The sequence below is a fragment of the Carlito syrichta genome, unplaced genomic scaffold (assembly GCF_000164805.1).
Source record: "Carlito syrichta isolate Samal-C Ts95f unplaced genomic scaffold, Tarsius_syrichta-2.0.1 Scaffold115766, whole genome shotgun sequence".
Lineage (NCBI taxonomy): Eukaryota > Metazoa > Chordata > Mammalia > Primates > Tarsiidae > Carlito > Carlito syrichta.
Genome location: NW_007059862.1, coordinates 140,514 through 156,719, shown reverse-complemented (window position 1 = coordinate 156,719; position 16,206 = coordinate 140,514). Strand labels below are relative to the sequence as shown.

Here is a 16,206-nt window from a genome sequence, read left to right as displayed (position 1 = left end):
TGCTGGGGTGGGGTGGGGGGAGAGGCAGGCCAGGCTGGCCAAGTGTGCGGGCCGCAAAGTCTGTCTTGCTGTGGCCGGCTGAGCCCACCTCTGGGGAGCCCTCTGCAGGTCCCAGTGCTGAACCGCCTGCAGGGTGTTTAGGCAGCAGTCAAGGCGTGGACAGTGTGGCAGGGCTGCACTGGTGGCATGGCCAGGGTATGTGGGCAGTGTGGCCAGAGAGAGCAAGTCACGCCCTAGGTGCTGAGAGGTGAGCAGCTTGTTTTGGACTTTTTTCTGGAGGAAGAGACCGGGGAAGCCATTGGAAGGAGCTTTCTTCCTTTTTCTTTTCTTTTCTTTCTTTTTTTTTTTTTTAAGAGATGAGGTCTCACTCTGTTGCCCAGCCTGGTCTTGAATTCCTGGGCTCACGCAGTCCTCCCACCTTGGCCTCCCAAAGTGCTGGGATTGCAGACATGAGCCACCATGCCCAGCCCCAGGAGCTTTTTTCTTAACAGCTTGGTTGAGATATAATTAATGTACCATGAGATCCACTCATTTATTTTTTATTTATTTATTTATTTGAGTCGGAGTCTCACTCTGTCGCCCAGACCGGAGGGCAGGGGCCGCTCCCGGCCACCGCAGCCTCGACCTGCTGGGCCCCGGCGATCCTTCCGCCTCAGCCTTCCGAGTAGCTGGAACTACAGGCGCGCGCTCCCATGCCCGGCTACTTTTTTGATTTATTGTAGAGGTGAGGTCTCGCTGCCCAGGCAGGTCTCAAACCCGCAGGCTCAGGCAGTTCACTCACTTCAGCCTCCCAAGGCGTGGGACGACAGGCTGAGCCACTGAGCCCGGCTGGACTCCTCCATTTCAAGTGCGCAGTTCGGTGGCTCTTGGCGACTTTAGAGTTGTCTGTCCATCACCACCTCCAATTTTAGGACATTTTCATTGTGCCAGAAAGAAACCAACCCCCCGGTCTGCCCGTCTCTACCCCCGGCCCCTGACAGCCAGGAATCTGCTGCCTGTCTCTGTGGATTTGCCTGTTCCAGATGTTTCTATCAATGGAGTCCCACCCTGTGTGGCCCTCCATGCCTGGCGTCTCTCATTCAGTGTCGTGTGTTCAAGGCCGTCCACACCGTGGCCTGTGTCAGCGCCTCCCTCCTTTTTATGGCCAAGTTGACCTCCGTGTGTAGAGGAGCCACACTGTGTGTGTCTTTGTTGGCGGCCATCTGGGTGTTTCTGTGGTTTGGCTGTTACTACTAAAGCTGCTTTGGACACTTGTGTGCAGATTTATGTGTGGAAATAGCACATTTCGATTGTCTGCTCGTCCTTGGCGGACACAGCAGAAGGTTTAGGGTGGAGGCTGCAACATAGGGCTGTATGTTTTGAGGCTGGGAGGTGGCTTGTGGGCGTCACACAGTCCTGTGAGGTCACCCTCGGGAGAAGGGATGAGGCCAGGAGGTGGGAGAGAAGGAAGCTGGGCTCGAGAAGGCTTCTCGGGAGACCACTTTCAGGCGGGCCTTGAAGGAGAAGTCTGCCCAACTGAGGGACTGGGCGCCAGAGGGTGCACACGGGGAGTCAATGGGGCCCAAGCCACACGAGGAGGAGACGCAGGAGACTCGGGGAAGGGACCTGCAGAGGGCTTCCCAGAGGTGAGCTCAGCTGACCAGAGACAAGACCAGCCTTTGCCACCCACATGCCCTGGGCCACTCTGGCCCACCTCCGGACAGCGTCACTCACATCCCCCAGCGCTCCTTGGTACCACCCCTTCTGCAGGGCAAGTGACACCAGAGGCTTCCAGACGTGGTGTGGCCCATGACCAGGCCAGGTGGGTCTCTGTAGGCTGCGGTGCCAGTACCCACTGGTGACAGCACCCACCTCCGACACAGCTGGGGAAGTGGCTGGCCGTGATGTGCCTTTTCTCTTTTCTTTCAGGAATTGACTTTAAAATCAGGACCATAGAGCTCGATGGCAAGAGAATTAAACTGCAGATATGGTAAGAGTTGTTGCCCTTGGTGGGCTCAGGCTGGCAAGTGCCCTGAGTCAGAAGCCCCTGGACCCCGCCCCGGGAGCGTGGCCCCCGTCTCCTGGCCCCAGCAGCATGCTCGAGGATCATGCCCAGCCTAGGAGCTGTGTACTCTGCTGGCCGTGGAGCCTGGGGTCTGCGTTGGCACCTGCTGGGGACAGAGCTGCCCGGTCTCCATTAGCTCGGTGTCTCCTTGGGCAGAACCTGGGTCTGGGCTTCAGAGAGAGCCCTCTGTGCCAGGTAGTGAGCTGCCTGGCGGGTGTTTCCGCATGGGCCGCAGCCCACCCTGCGGTGTGCAGGCCTGCTCTCGCTTCCCCTTTCCTCTCCTGGGCAGCCAGGCCCACTTCCTGCTGTTCAAGCCTGAAACCCCCAAACCAGACTGTAGCCGAGGCTGGCCCCATCCTGAGACCTGTGTCCCATCCTCAACCCTGGGGGTGACCCGTCTGCCGCCTGAAGCTAGGGACACGCAGAGACTCTGAGTCCCCTTGCTGGGCCATAAACCGGAGTCTCCCGGGGCCAGGCATGGTGAGATCCCGGAGCAGACATGGAGAAGTCCCAGCTAAGAGTGTGGCCAGTGCCTTCGGGTGGGAGTGGGGAGCCTGGTGGGCCCTGAGGCCACCCTCCTGCCACATGGCTCCCTCCCCCTCAGGCATCTCAGCATCTGCCATCCCCTCGCCCTGGCTCATAGCACTCTGGGGGAGCCTTGTGGGAGCTCCCGACTCCAGGTGACTCCAGATGAGGTTCACCTCTTCGTTCAACTTCAGACCCAAAACTGGGTGGGGCTTAACCCTTTTAGTCCTGTAGACATTGAGAGTAAGTCTGTCTCTCACCACCTTGTTGGATCTGGGCCATGGAAGTTTCTCCACTTCCAATACATTGGCACTACCTAACTTTGGCTCTCAGGTCCAAAGTGATACTGTCCCCACGGCAGAAGTTTCTTTCCCCCTTCCTGCTTCTACGCTTAGAAGTCTTGGTGGGGCCATGACTCAGAACTCTTCTAAGAAGGCCCGTGGTTGGGAATTAAATGACTGTTCATAACCACAGACATCACGTCCTCTATCGCCACAAAGTCAGGGCCATATGCTGCAGCGTTTTTGTACAGTCCTGTAGGGCCACGGGAGGGGCTCTGGACTTGAGGCACCAGCCTGCCTCAAGCTCCACCCTGCTTTGTAGGGTCACTCTTAAGTCATACGCCAAGTGTCCCCAGGAGCTGACTGGGCGTGGTGGTGTTTCCTGGTGCTGCCTCCTGGGTAGTGGCACTGCTCTCCTAGTGTGCAGATGATAAAGGACTTGTCATCACCCAAGATGAGCTGGGAAAGTGCTCCCTGAGCCCCCAGCAGCAGGACTGTGTCGTGGGCCACATCTCGGCCCCTCTGTGACCAGAAACTGGGGAGAATCCCCCAGAAGCGGAGGCCAGAAGAGGAGAGGGCATGTCAGCCAAGGTCCCCGAGGCCCTGCCACTGCCTGGCTAGACCCCCAAGCCACGGAGTCCCTCTCTGCGGTGGCGGGGAGATTGGAAGGTACTGCCTCGGCAGACACATGGGCAGACATTCCCTATTCTCCCGAGAGACAACGATTTGCCTTTAATGGTGCTGATCTTCCTTTTCATGTTCAGGGACACGGCCGGTCAGGAGCGGTTCCGGACCATCACGACAGCCTACTACCGGGGCGCGATGGTATGGATTCTGTGTGTCTCATTTCTGTCTTTTTTTAAGTCAGCACCACTGTCACCATGCACCAGGGCACAAAGCCTGCATGTTTCTGTGGCGCCCAAGCCCCGGCTCCCTGGGCTCCTTGGTCTCCAGCTAGTTTCAGGAGGAGGCTGCGCCCTGCCCCGTCCTGTGTGTATACCTCCCTCTGGCTTCCGAGACAATGCAGAGTTGAATTGAGAATTCTTTGGGAGTGAAGGAAGACACAGGAAGCCGGTTCTTCCAGGTGAGGTCAGTGAAATCAGAGCCAGCAAGCCCCAGCATTTTGGGGTGGTCACGTGACCCACGTCAGCCTCTGTGGAATTTCTACCAAAACAGGAAGGCCTTCCAAGCGCTGATGTGCCCCAGGCTGCTGGCTGCTAGATCTGTCGCCCGGGCCTGAAACAGGTGACGTGGCAGGAAGACTCATCTGCCGTCACGCAGATACTTACTAGCACTTTCTCTGGGCCAGGCCTGAGCTGCATGTAGAAGTCGCCGAGGGGAAGGTAGGGCACATGCCCTCGGGGTCCTCCTGTCCAAGACTGGCCCCGTAGGCAGAAGTGGAAGGTGGACCCCTGGACCTGGCCCCAGACCCCTCTCGCCCTCTGAGCTCCAACGTCCTTGGGAGGTGGATCAGAGAACGCCACCGTCCCGGGCTGCGGTGAGGGCGAGGGCCCAGGTCCCCACTCCAGCCTCTGTCACCCCATCTTCCATCGCACCCCTTGTTCAGCTGCAGGGCACCTGTCTTTCCTTCGGCTAGACCCTAAGCTCCATGCGGGCAGCGCCACATCTCAGTTGCTGCCACATGCCCAGTGCTGGGAACCTGCCAGTATACAGTAGGTGCTCAGGAAAGCCCGGGGACAGCGGAGGTGAATGAAGGCATCGAGTGTGTAGCATCCCATGCAGCTCTGAGCACAACAGAAGTCCGACCAGGGCGCAACCCTAGTTCTCCTCGTTGAATGGGTGAACTTCTGCCCTCACACCTCTGTGCTCTGGTGGTGGGTGGGGCAGGGCCTTGGGGCTCTGCGATCCCTGGGAACTTATGCCACTGGAGCGCTGTGTGACCTCAAGCAGGTCCCAACCCTCTCTGGGCTGAAAGAGCCCCAATCACCAAGCCATCCCCTGCGCCAGGCACTGGGCCGGATGTTAGCCCAGGTTATGTCATTGCATCCTGGCCATGAACCATAGCTATCTCTGTTTATGATCAGGAAGCTTAGGGTTGGCTTGGCGCCTGCCCTGCTCAGATCCACGCAGAGGGTAACCGGCCAGCCTGGGTGGGCTATCTGTCGCAGTGCCCACATCTTCCCAGCATCAGAGTGACGGGCTGGCCATCCGCCTAGGCTCAGGCCAACCAAGCCACAGGCCCCATGGGGCCGTTTACATTTAGACCAGTTAGGCCTGGCACAGTGGCTTATGCCTATAATCCTAGCACTTTGGGAGGTGGAGGGGAGAGCATTGCCCGAGTCCAGGGGTTCGAGACTAGCCTGGACAACTTGGCCAGACCTCGTCTCTACAATAAATAAAAAAATTAGCTGGGTGTGGTGGCACATGCCTGTGGTTCCAGCTTCTTGAGGAGGCTGAGGTGGAAGGATCACCTGAGCCCAGCAGGTTGAGGCTGCAGTGACTGTGAGTGTGCCACTGCACCCCAGCCTGGGTGACAGAGTGAAACTCTGACTCAGAAATAAAATGAAAGAAATTTAGACCAATTAAAATGGAAACATTCACCCCTCCATCAAAGTAGCTGTGTTTCTGGTGCCCCAGAGCTGCGTCTCTGGCCGGCAATGGCTGGATGGGACAGCCCAGACAGTGTGGCCACCATTGCAGGGGTATTGCCATCTCCATCAGAGAGATGTCCCAGATTTGAGCAGACCGATGTGTGGCAGCAGACACAGGCGGGGATGTGCCCAGGGGGCTGACGGTGGTCACAGGGAGCCCTGAGGGGAGTTTCAAGGAGGACCTGGAGTCGGTGGCCTGTGTTTTCCAGGACCTGCCTACCCCAACAGAGAGCTCCACCCCCTGCCCCTCAGGCCGCCCCCTCCCCATCAGCAGGGAGAAACCCAGGGGTTTGGCTTCTTGGACACAATTCGCCAATTTGCTGGTGGTGGCAGGGCTCCAGAGCCGTCAGGGGCCCATTCTGTGTGCAGGGTGACAAGGGTCTCACACCCCTCTGGCTCTGACCATGCTCAGCTCATGGGGTCTGCCTGCCCTGGCTGGGTGGCGGTATCACAGGTGCTGAAGCCTCTGCCTACTCCTGCTGGCGGGATCCCCAGAGACTCCCGACGGGCTCCCTGCCAGCATCGGGGGTCTTGTCCTGGCCATGGCCGTGGCAGCCCGTGAGGCCATTCGTCATGTCCCGCAGTTCACGGGACACTTGGGGCCGCAGCAGCTTCCCTGCCCCACCCCCACCATGCGGCTTTCTCCCACACCCTCGTGCCCCCCGCAGCCAGCATCACCCAGCACAGACTCGGGCGGCCCCAGGTTTTCGGTCTATGACACCCCTGAGACAGCTGAAGGGCTGTGTCCTGGGGCAGGTGCGTGGAGAGTGGAGTTACCTGGGCCTGGGTGTGAGCCTGAGGCCTCAGGGATCAGGAGCCCTGCGATGGCACGGCAGCCTAGCCACTGTGGGCACCCCGAGGGCCTGCAGAGCAGCACCCGGTTGGCAAAGGGCAGCGCGGATGGGACCTGGGACTCCTGGGAGCAGCAGGGTTAGCTCCTCCAGGGCTCACCCCACGTGGCCTGGGTCTGCAATGCCATCCTGTGCCGCAGTTTCCCCGTATCACATGGGAATGTTTGCCTTTCGCCACAGAGAAGGGTGATGAGATCAGGGTCAGGCTGAGGCAGGGCTGCGCTGCTGCTCTCAGGACCTACAGGCTGTCCCCTCGTTCCTGCCTGGTCAGGTAACTGGGAGGCTCTTCACACTGCCCAGCCCCCACTCTGGTGGGATCAGTGTCAGGCTGCTATGGGTTTGACTGTAGTGTTTACTCTCTTGGTGACCATAGACGGGGGCCTGGCCACCCAGCGCCGTCATGCTCCCCACCCACAGAGTCGGGACAGTATGATCCGCCAGCCAGGGCTGGGAGACGCCAGCAAACCCTGCTGCCGTGCTCTTCATGCAGAAGCCACCACAGAGGGCGTGCTGGGTGCCCAGAGAATGTGGCCCTGACCTGGCGGGGAGAGGAAGGAAGAGGCCGACTTCAGGGGAGGGTCTGCGTGAGGGGAGTGCGACAACCGGCGGGTCAGCTCACAGCCACAGGACCTTGTGGGCTGCTGGGACTGTGGGCTGGGCTTGGCCTATCAGCGAGGTCGTGGTGGGGTCTGGCCTGTGAGACCATAGTGTGCTGGCACGGGAAGCCACAGGGTTGGGAAGGGCAGGCAACGGCCCCGCGCCACTGTTCTCCTGTGCTCGGGGCCCTGGCGTCCACCGTCCCAGTGGCCGTCCCTGCCCAGAGCCCACACCTCTGTCCCCTTGCAGGGCATCATGCTGGTCTACGACATCACCAACGAGAAGTCCTTCGATAACATCCGCAACTGGATCCGGAACATTGAGGAGGTGAGGTTATCGGCTCCTTCCACACCCCCTTGGTCCTCACACAGACACCTGGAGGTAGCTTGCCAAAAGCCTCCTGGCTGGGGGCATAGCAGGAGCGGGGACCACTCAGCCGTGGGAGCAGGGGTGTTGCAGCTTGTGGCCACCAGAGCCACCCATCAGGTGCCTTCTGGGGAGGGAAGGTTCTCACACTAGCATATGTGGAGGGTGTGGTGAGCAGGCGGGTCAGGTTGTACTTTGAGCTGCATCAGATCAGGGTGTGATCTTGTACAAGCCACCTGTCTCAGACCTTGACCCAGGGAGGGCCAAGGAGGAGGCCAGTCTCACCCCTTCCTGGAACCCACGTCTTCATCCCCTGCCCCCCGCCACCAAAGACATGACCTCCCCTTCAGGCCTTCCTGGCCAGCGGCGCCCGAGGTTTTTGATAACTAACCAGGTGGGGTTCAGGCCTGAGTCACAGCTAGGGAACTCTGCCCAGCTGTAAAGCCATGACTCAAAGTCATGTTGCTGTCCACCCAGGACTTGTGGCTCCTTGGGCCAGGCAGAGTCCACCCTGTCATGTGTGAGCAGTTTCCCTGGGCCCACCTCCTTGACCCCTAGAGGGTCCAGTTGTCGAGTGCTGGTGCAAGGCTTCACCTGGCTGGGGACACGTTTGAATCAGTGGAGAGGAGAGACTGCCACTCTGGTCTGCTTCTGGGCGGTGGGCTGGGAGTTTCTGGGTCACAGGAAGTTAGGCGGGGTGAGCTACAGGTGCCACCAAGATCAGGTCTGCGCTGCTGGGAGAAGGTACTTGCCGATGTCCTGTCTCAGGAAGATCCACTCCACAGGGGTTAAGGCAGGTTAAGGCAACCTGGGGATGGTGACACACAGGGCTACTTCTGGCCAGTTCTGGAGCCTGAAGAGACAGCTTGGAGCAGAAGGTCCCAGGGCAGGAGCTGGGGCCTCCTGAAGAGGAGCCGTGGGCAGAGAGAGGATGTGGGTGGTGCAAATATTGGAGCCTTGTGAATATCGGAACCCCCAGGGAAACCAGACCTCACCAGCAGTCCAGGCCCAGGGCCTGCAGGGCACTACTCGGAGAAGCTGCTCTCATTAATCAGAAGGCATTTTGGAAAATGCGCTTGGCCAGAGTCACAGCTGGAGCCCTAGCTACACTGGCTGTGTGATGCAGGGCTCCTGCCCAACCTCTCTGAGCTTCCACCCGTCCCTGGCCCCCCGCTGGTCTCGGGAGACGGGCTGTACCTCGGCCGAGGCACCTGGTCTATGCTGTCCAGGCTGACCCCGTCTATCCGCCCCCAGCACGCCTCTGCAGATGTGGAAAAGATGATACTCGGGAACAAGTGTGACGTCAACGACAAAAGACAAGTGTCCAAGGAGCGGGGAGAAAAGGTGGGTGCAACACTCAGGCCGGGGGTCTCAGGGCCCCTGCTCAGAGGCCTCCCCACCCCTGCCATACCCTGGGCCCCCGTGTGCCACGGCCTCCGTGAGCACAAGCTGCCCTGGCTTGTACCTTCTGCGGGTGGGAGGGGGAGGCAGAGGCCCAGCAGGGCCAGGCCGAAGATGCCCAGCGGGGCCTCTCCCGACCTCCACGACGGGCTCCCACCCACACTCCAGGGGGCCTGGGAAGCCCCAGCCACAGCCCCTGCCCGCTGCTCCCATCTCCCCTCAAGAAGCACGGTCAGGTGCCGCGCTGCTGACTGCGCGTGCGTGTGCCTGCCCCCACAGCTGGCCCTCGACTACGGGATCAAGTTCATGGAGACCAGCGCCAAGGCCAACATCAATGTGGAGAACGTGAGTCCCGGGCCCTGTGGAGACACAGCCCTCGGTTGCCCACAGCCCGGGGGCTGGGCTGGCTTGGGAGTTCCACCCAAGCTCTGGCCTCAGACCTGGCTGCCCAGGAGGTCTGCCGAAGCCACTTCCTGGCAGCACGAGGGCAGGCCCAGGCCCACACAGGACACCGGACCCGGCTCGCTGGCGCTCAGGCATCCCTCGGGAGCAGGCACGGTTTTGCAGAGGAGGAAACTGAGGCTCGGGCGTCCCAGCTGGTAGGGCGCCCAGGCCCAGCTCAGATTACGCGCTCAGCTGTGCCACCTGCACATGGGTCGGCCCAGGTCAGAAGCCCAGACAGAGAAGGGCACCCTGACAAAACCTGGGCCCGACCATTCTTCCTTTCGTGGGGCAATGCCAGCCTGGCGGCTGACCCAATGTCTACCCCATTCTGCTGGGTCTTCCACACCACTCCCGACCTAAACCCCTCTGCCCATGAAGGCCAGGCTCCTGGCTAGCCTAGAACGCCCTCCTGTTGGCACCTGCTGGCGTTTGTGCCCAGGGCTCAGGCCATGCCCCCTTAGGCCACCTGGGTGCTCTCCCTCCAACCTTTGCTGCACCTGCCCCTCCCCTAGTACTCCCGTTTCCACCCGTCAGATTTCTATTTACCTGTCAGTGTCCAGCCTGGTGAGTTAAGGGGAAAAGGGGTACGACCCACCCTCCTCAAGAGAACTTCCCACTCACAGGGGAAGTTGAGACTGGGCCTCTCCCGAAGCCGGGCGAGCACACAGAGAGGGAGCGCAGGCATTTGTGGAGAGAGCTTATGGTGACGGGGACACTCAGGAGGCCATATCAGCGGCCCCAGCCTTTCGCCCTCCTGGCCTCCACACCTCCCTGCCGTGCAGTGGCTCAAAGTGAAGCTGGTTTGGCCAAAGAGCTGCTTGTGTTTCTCCCTGACAGTCAGAAAGGGGTCACAGTGGACAGGCAGAACCCAGAAGTCAGGGACAGAGAGCTGAATGCCCTTCCGATCTTTCTGCATCGGCCAGTTAACCACTGAGCACCTTCAGATAAGTCACCTGGTCTCTCTGAGCTCAGTTTCCTCTCTGGCCAGCTGAGTGTAGCCCTCCCTCGCAGGGGTGCTGCCTGAGGGGCGGTGGCCCGTGTGGAAATGCTCTGCTGACTCGGTGCTCTGCGCAAGTGAGAATTAGCCCGGGGGCCCGTCCAGGTGGGCAGGGGGCCGGGGAAGAACAGGAGGGCTGGACAGGCCAGCAGAGCCCACTGCATGGTGAGCATCAAGAGCCAAACAGACCACGCCCAGGAAGCCGCCTTGTTTCCTGTCTGGCCCTCCGCGCAGCAGCCAAGGACTCTGGGTCCTGCCCTCCAGGCCCCTGATGGGATGCTTGTTCCACAGGCGTTTTTCACTCTCGCCAGAGACATCAAAGCAAAAATGGACAAAAAGTTGGTGAGTGTGCGTTCCTCCCAGGTCCCCGTGTTCATCTGATGCATCTGGCCATCGTCGCCACAGTGGCATGACCACGTCAGGCTGCCTGTGGAGGTCCCAACCAGACCCAGGGGCATTGCCAGGAGAAGGGCAAGAGCCGGCAGGTGTGGTTAGGGCACTGCACCAGCTCTGCCGGCCAGGCATGCTGCCCCGCGGACAAGCGCTGGCCACCAGTCCCTGGGCAACAGGTGCACACGGCCCTTTCCGTGTGCTTGTGAGAAGGCACACGGCTCACGTGGTGCTCGCAGAGAGAGTTCCTCCAAAGCGCTCTGCAACCGCTCCGCCAGGCAGTGTCCACATTGTGGTGGGGCCCATGCGTCGTGTCTGACAGCCGCTGCACCCTATCTTGACAGGCAAGGCAGATCGACAGGCCCCCGTCCAGCCCAGCCCCAGGTTTTGCAGGTTGCGGCAGCCCTTGACCTCCACTGGGTCCCGGGGTTGTCTGGGTCTCCGGGGAGGTCCACGCAAAGCCCTCCCCAGCCAGCCTCTCAGTCCTCTCCTGCTTCCTTGTCTGTGGTCCCAGGCGCCCACTGTCCGTGGTGCCTTCCTGCCTGAGTCGGAGCACTTCCCTGTCCTTTGGGGCATTTGGCACCTGCATGCCATCTGGCCCTTCCTTGCGATCCAGAAGGCCACTCAGGTCATTTCCATCTGGCTTGAAGCCAATGTATCCTCGACATTCTGAGCTGCTGTGCATTGAGAGGAAAGCCCATGATTAATTCAATAGCCACTCTTGACCATGAAGTCGAACTGGGCAGCAGCCCATGGGACTCGTGCCGTGACTACCAGCAACGCGGCATGTTGGCCCCCAAGCCTTTCCGCGACACCTGCCTTCCTCGGCCCCTGCTTTCAGTGCCAGCCTGCTGCGTGCCTGGAGACCGTGCCGGGTTCTTTCAGGCTGTAGGTGATGAAGTGCTGGCGGGCAGCTCTGGTCCTGGCAGCTTCTGTTTCTGAACTGAATCACAGATGTCAGCAGGCACATTAGACCCCTTCCCTTCCCTTGCTCCATCCCTGACGCATCGCAGCTGGGATGGTTGCTCCATTCTCAAGGACTGAGGACGGGCTGGCTTGGGCTCACCTGGATAACCCCGGCTGCCCACCCACCTCCCCCACGTCAGCAGAGTCCCTTCTCCATGTCAGGCAACGTGCCCACAGGTCCCAGGACTTAGGGCGTGGCCATCTCTGGAGGCCACGCTCTGCTGATGGTACACCCAGACTGTCCATCCATCATTCCTTGCCCTCCTCACTGACTGCTGTGGGAAATGGGGCGGTTGCCTGTCTCCCATGCGGGGTGAGTACCCACAGCGGGGCCTGTGTCCTCGGCCACTGCATGGCCAGTGCCCAGAAATGCACCTGGCACGTTGCAGGCCTGCAGTAACTGCAGTTGAATCATTCCAGGCTTACCTGAGAGATGAGAAAGCTCATTAAAGAAAAGTTGGGGGAGCAGGGTGGTGGGAAGGGTTTCAAAGAGGGTAAGGTGGGAGAAGACAGGATTGGAGTTCCTGGGTTCAGCAGGCCAAATCACAGGCTGGGGACGTTCTTCACTAAAACTGGGCGCACCGATGGGTGTTCAGTAGGGAATGAGTTTACAAAGTTTGAGCTTAGTTATGTCCCTGGCAGTACATATTAGAGGGGGCGGAATGGGGAGGCAGAGCTGTGGCACAGAAACACCAAGAGCAAGTGGCTGTAAATGGCAGTGACCTTGAACTCAGGCCTCCTGTATCGGGACAGTCTTTCTTCTGCCTCAGTGAAACATACTCAGCACAGATGGGTAGATGGCTGGAAAGATGAAAGGGAGGGGTGGGTCGATGGACAGAACGAAGTGTGGAAAACAGAGTGAGGCGGGGTCAGAGATGGTTGGGAAGACGGTGGGGAGTGAGTGGGAATGGTGACGGCGGGTGAATCAACGATTGAAGAGACAGGGTTGAGAGGGCGGTGGAAGTGCGTCTGCTTCTGAAGGACAAATTGAAGGGACATTCGGGGGGATGGGTGGTTGGCAGGGGATGGACGGACAGATGGGCGGTTGGAAGGAGATTTAGGGATGGGTGGAGGAGAATGGATGGTTGAAAGGGGACAAACGGGTGGTGGCTTGGAAGGCTGGATGAATAGAAAGGACAGTCGGATGGACAGTAGCGAGCGGACGGTTGGTTGCAAGGGGATGAATGGTCGGTTGATTTTGAATGGAAGGCAAGGGGTGGGTGGGTGGTCGGAAGGGCCAGATGGTCAGAAGGCGCCGGATGGATGGATGCTTGGTTGATTGGAAGGGCTGGGTGGTCAGAAGGCGCTGGATGGATGGATGCTTGGTTGATTGGAAGGGCTGGGTGGTCAGAAGGCGCTGGATGGATGGATGCTTGGTTGGTCGGAAGGGCCGGATGGTCAGAAGGCGCCGGATGGATGGATGCTTGGTTGATTGGAAGGGCTGGGTGGTCAGAAGGCGCTGGATGGATGGATGGGTGGCTGGTTGGTCGGAAGGGCCAGATGGTCAGAAGGCGATGGAGAGGTGGATGGGTGGTTAGAAGGGCTGGATGGTCAGAAGGTGCTGGATGGATGGATGGGTGGCTGGTTGGTCGGAAGGGCCGGATGGTCAGAAGGCGCTGGAGAGGTGGATGGGTGGTTGGAAGGACTGAATGTTTAGAGGGCGCTGGATGGATGGATGCTTGGTTGATCGGAAGGGCCGGATGGTCAGAAGGCGATGGATGGATGGGTGGGTGGCTGGTTGGTCGGAAGGGCCGGATGGTCAGAAGGCGCTGGAGAGGTGGATGGGTGGTTGGAAGGGCTGAATGGTCAGAAGGTGCTGGATGGATGAATGGGTGGCTGGTTGGTCGGAAGGGCCGGATGGTCAGAAGGCGCTGGAGAGGTGGATGGGTGGTTGGAAGGGCTGAATGTTTAGAGGGCGCTGGATGGATGGATGCTTGGTTGATCGGAAGGGCCGGATGGTCAGAAGGCGATGGAGAGGTGGATGGGTGGTTGGAAGGGCTGAATGTTTAGAGGGTGCTGGATGGATGGATGCTTGGTTGATTGGAAGGGCCCGATGGTCAGAAGGCGCTGGATGGATGGATGGGTGGCTGGTTGGTCGGAAAGGCCGGATGGTCAGAAGGCGATGGAGAGGTGGATGGGTGGTTGGAAGGGCTGGATGGTCAGAAGGTGCTGGATGGATGAATGGGTGGCTGGTTGGTCGGAAGGGCCGGATGGTCAGAAGGCGCCGGATGGATGGATGCTTGGTTGATTGGAAGGGCTGGGTGGTTAGAAGGCGCTGGATGGATGGATGGGTGGCTGGTTGGTCGGAAGGGCCGGATGGTCAGAAGGCGATGGAGAGGTAGATGGGTGGTTGGAAGGGCTGGATGGTCAGAAGGTGCTGGATGGATGGATGGGTGGCTGGTTGGTCAGAAGGGCCGGATGGTCAGAAGGCGCTGGAGAGGTGGATGGGTGGTTGGAAGGGCTGGGTGGTCAGAAGGCACTGGATGGATGGATGCTTGGTTGATCGGAAGGGCCAGATGGTCAGAAGGCGCTGGATGGATGGTTGGGTGGCTGGTTGGTCGGAAGGGCCGGATGGTCAGAAGGCGCTGGAGAGGTGGATGGGTGGTTGGAAGGGCTGAATGTTTAGAGGGCGCTGGATGGATGGATGCTTGGTTGATTGGAAGGGCCGGATGGTCAGAAGGCGCTGGATGGATGGTTGGGTGGCTGGTTGGTCGGAAGGGCCGGATGGTCAGAAGGCGATGGAGAGGTAGATGGGTGGTTGGAAGGGCTGGATGGTCAGAAGGTGCTGGATGGATGGATGGGTGGCTGGTTGGTCGGAAGGGCCGGATGGTCAGAAGGCGCTGGAGAGGTGGATGGGTGGTTGGAAGGGCTGAATGGTCAGAAGGCGCTGGATGGATGGATGCTTGGTTGATCGGAAGGGCCGGATGGTCAGAAGGCGATGGATGGATGGATGGGTGGCTGGTTGGTCGGAAGGGCCGGATGGTCAGAGGGCGCCGGATGGATGGATGCTTGGTTGATCGGAGGGCTGGGTGGTTAGAAGGGGACGGACGGACGGACGGATGGGCGGTTGGTTGGTCGGTTGGCAGGGCTATGTGATGAGAAGGCGATGGATGGATGAGTGGTTGGATGGTTAGCAGGTGACAGATGGAGATAGATGATTGGCTGGTTATGATACGTGGTGCTGATGCCCAGTGGTAACCCCAGAAAACCTGTGGTTTCAGGAAGGTAACAGCCCCCAGGGGAGCAACCAGGGAGTCAAGATCACACCCGACCAGCAGAAGAGGAGCAGCTTCTTCCGATGTGTTCTTCTGTGAGGAGAGCCGCCTTACTCTGAGCCTCGCTCGGCCGACCTGACTGTGCCCGCCCTGAGTGAGCCCCTCACTCAGCTGGGGCCTCCCACCTCCAGCGCCTGCTCCTGCAGTGGCTGCCGGGCCCGCGCCACCAGAATGCAATTCCAAAATCGTTTATTTTAGTAACTGCCTGATCTTTCTCAACTTTGGAGATGGAGTAAGTTAAAATTTGCTATTTTTCTCGTAACATCCACTGAACGGGCTCACCCGCTTACCACGTACTGAGAGGGAGAGAGGCCGAGGCGTGACCATCGACGGCACCCAGTATCCGCCTCCATCTGGGCCTCCACCCTTGCCACCATGACAGCCACCAAGAAGCCTGCACAGGCCTCCCCCTTACGGCAGAAGCCATGGCCCGAGGCCCGCGGCAGCTGGACACAGGCCCCACCCCGAGCAGGGCCACTGGTGCCGGGCCCAGCGGCACCGCCCAGCCATCCCGGGGCCTGCTGCCACTTTCTCTCCCATTTGGACAGGTGACAAAAACCCTTGTCCTCTTTGCCTGTGAAGCCAAAGGGGAGCCTGTGTGGAGGAAGTCCGGCGTGAAGCCTGAGAGAGAGCTGGCGCAGCCCGTTCAAGGCCAGGCCCCGGGCAGTCCTGTCGGCACCCAGGGTCGCTGTGTGCCCAGCGGCCCCAGACACGCAGCCTCACCCCTGCAGCCCTCCAGTGCCGGGAACCCTCCTCGCACGCCAGAATGGCACCTCGCTGTGCCCTCCCCTCTTCCAGGTCAGAGGCCCTCTCCAGCTGCCATGTTTACTTCTCCAGGTCTGTCGTGCCACGAGGCACCTTTCATTCCCATGGCAGACCTGGCCGGTCGGGATCAGGTGCCGCTCCCCTGGCCGGACACGAGGCGTTCCACGGCCGTGGACCCACCGCACGGCTGTCCGGGTGACTTTCAGCTGGATTTGCTTCAACAGGTCTCTGTCCCGTAGAGACTGCGATGGGGACCGGGCCACCAGGCCGGAGGGTGTCAGCAGGGAGACTTTTCTTTTTCTTCTTCTTTTTTTTCTTCAGCCACTGTCAGTCTCTTATTTTTTTAATTAAACCGACATACCAGCAACAGTCTGCTCCCCCAGAACCTCTAACATGCTCTGTTTACATCAGTGAATGCACTTGAGGAAAACAAATTAAAGCTCACTTCAAAGTCTAAGGGTGTTCACGGCCACGTTTCCCCTGTTGGCCACACAGATGTGGATGGTGTGATGGGTGGGTCTCAGGGCCTGGGCGAGATTGGAGTCAAGGCTGTGGGTTCCCTCAGCAAGGTGGCAGCCAGTGTCAGAAGACTGAGCTCCCATCCATACCCCTACAGCCACGGCCCTGCCCGCCCACACTCCCTGTGGGAGAGCACAGGGGTGTCCCCACTCCCAGTCCACCTGCATGCCCCG

General features: G+C 59.8%; 1 protein-coding gene across 1 annotated transcript; it reads left to right on the top strand.

Moving 5' to 3' along the window:
• The first annotated feature begins 1,883 nt into the window (after positions 1-1,883).
• On the top strand, positions 1,884-15,971 carry RAB8A (RAB8A, member RAS oncogene family). Its single transcript, XM_008074034.2, has 7 exons — positions 1,884-1,969; positions 3,615-3,675; positions 7,160-7,237; positions 8,531-8,620; positions 8,957-9,022; positions 10,410-10,460; positions 14,696-15,971. Exons 1-7 carry the CDS (start codon positions 1,884-1,886, stop codon positions 14,786-14,788), a joined length of 525 nt encoding a protein of 174 aa, XP_008072225.1. The 3' UTR covers positions 14,789-15,971.
• Positions 15,972-16,206: the final 235 nt, after the last annotated feature.

Excerpts from the sequence above, each read along its gene's own strand:
- RAB8A (XM_008074034.2), top strand. The coding sequence starts at position 1,884 with ATGTGCCTTTTCTCTTTTCTTTCAGGAATTGACTTTAAAATCAGGACC. Across the intron at positions 1,970-3,614 it reads AGAATTAAACTGCAGATATG|GGACACGGCCGGTCAGGAGC; the intron begins GTAAGAGTTGTT and ends TTTCATGTTCAG. Across the intron at positions 9,023-10,409 it reads CCAACATCAATGTGGAGAAC|GCGTTTTTCACTCTCGCCAG; the intron begins GTGAGTCCCGGG and ends CTTGTTCCACAG.